Source organism: Cicer arietinum, chromosome 7 (assembly GCF_000331145.2).
Source record: "Cicer arietinum cultivar CDC Frontier isolate Library 1 chromosome 7, Cicar.CDCFrontier_v2.0, whole genome shotgun sequence".
In the NCBI taxonomy this organism is placed as follows: domain Eukaryota; kingdom Viridiplantae; phylum Streptophyta; class Magnoliopsida; order Fabales; family Fabaceae; genus Cicer; species Cicer arietinum.
The window spans coordinates 12,673,502-12,675,223 of NC_021166.2; the positions used below are offsets into that span (position 1 = coordinate 12,673,502).

General features: G+C 27.1%; 1 protein-coding gene across 1 annotated transcript in view; it reads right to left on the minus strand.

Annotated features, from left to right (window-relative positions):
- Nucleotides 1–1,131: 1,131 nt before the first annotated feature.
- The window catches only part of LOC101502495 (thioredoxin-like protein AAED1, chloroplastic), a 4,033-nt gene continuing 3,442 nt past the window's right edge, over nt 1,132–1,722 (minus strand). Inside the window, exon 7 of the mRNA XM_004508997.4 lies at nt 1,132–1,722. This exon is cut by the window's right edge and continues 21 nt beyond it. Within this exon, the coding sequence (XP_004509054.1) occupies nt 1,624–1,722 (99 nt within the window). The 3' untranslated portion in view covers nt 1,132–1,623.

The window sequence follows — 1,722 nt, forward strand, 5'->3', positions numbered from 1 at the left end:
AAAAAAAAAATCTTAAATTATAAATAGACAAATAGTTAGGTGGTCATTTTATTTCAGAGAATACCACGTCTTTTTAAACATTTTGGTAGTACTTAACAGTTAATATTGTATTACTTTGAAATAAAATATAAATTAAAAGAGAAATTAATATATTTAATCTTAATTTTTAATCAAATATATATATTTTCAACTATAATTATTATTTATATTTTATTTTAAAAAGAGTATAAAATGTTTTTGACAAAGACTATATACTTGAAGAAAAAAAATTGCACACTTCAATATATTATAACTCTGAAAAAATAAAAACAAGCTATAAGTGTGATGATATATGAATTTCTTATCACTATGACTTGCACAGTAGTTGCACTATTTTGATTAGAAAAAACATTTTATTTATTTATGCCATTTCAGTAATTTACAAATATAATTGTCCTGTTGGATTTAGGAAGGGGAAAAAAAGCATAGGATATTCTTTCGTTACTTGTGCATTTTTACTTTTTCCTCACAGCACTTGAAAGAATGATGTGATAGGTTAGGTTCAAATAATAGTTATAGAATGAACGTCACTTATGTAAATATGACAAAAAACGAACATTTTTGCCCAATTCTTTGTATAGTATATACTCAACTTCCAACTGGTAGAGCTATTGCAAACCAATTACTAAGAATTTTTAAACTGAAACAATGGAAAAGATCAAATTAGGATGTGATGGCCAGATAAACAGAGTTTCAAAGGACAGATAAACTTGTATGTAATGGCCCAAAATAAAATAAGCTAGCTTGGGGATAAGGGCTTAATATAGGGCCAACACACGTATCACCATGACAAGGCCCAGTATATAAGATGGTTTGATCCTTCCCAGATGGAGCAAGAGAAAGAGGTAGGTAGACGGAGTAAACGTAGTTACAAGGAGTGACCTATTCTCACCCTCGAATCACTTTGAATGTAGACATCCAAAAAAATCTTAGTTTGTGTCATCTGTATGCGTACTTCTAGACAAAATATGTCTTCCAAAAGTACACTTTTGAAATCATGCGTGTCGGGTAAATTTGCTTCTAGTTACAACTAAATAACCTTTCCTGTTATTTTCAGTCTTTAGGTAGTACATACACCAATTAACAACTTCATTATAATCATTCATAATGATTCAAATATGATCAGATTACTTCCATGTTTGAAATTAACAGTAAGATTGTCAAAATTACAAAATTACAGTGGAATCATTGCGATCATGACAAATCCAAACATATTACTAAATATGTGATAATCACCACTTCTAACTCAAATTTTGTTACGAAATAATTGAGTTCAAAATGAACCATATAAATTACAAAATATGTTTAAATTTTAAAATGAATTATACAAATGACTTTTAACCATATATCGACAACTTATTATATTATATTATATTATATTATATTATATTATATTATATTATATTATATTATATTATATTATATTATATTATATTATATTATATTATATTATATTATATTATATTATATTATATTATATGTTGTCGTGTGTATGATTCAAAGTGAATCATATTTTGATAACACAGCTCTTCTTAAACTGAAGATTCCTAATGCTATGTGAATTTACAATTTTATACAGTACAATTAGGCAACAGGAGTTTTGCAGCAAACATCAAAAATGTCATCTAAGGGGGCATGATCACCTGTCCCTTCGTCTTTCCATGCGTATAATAGCTCTTTCCC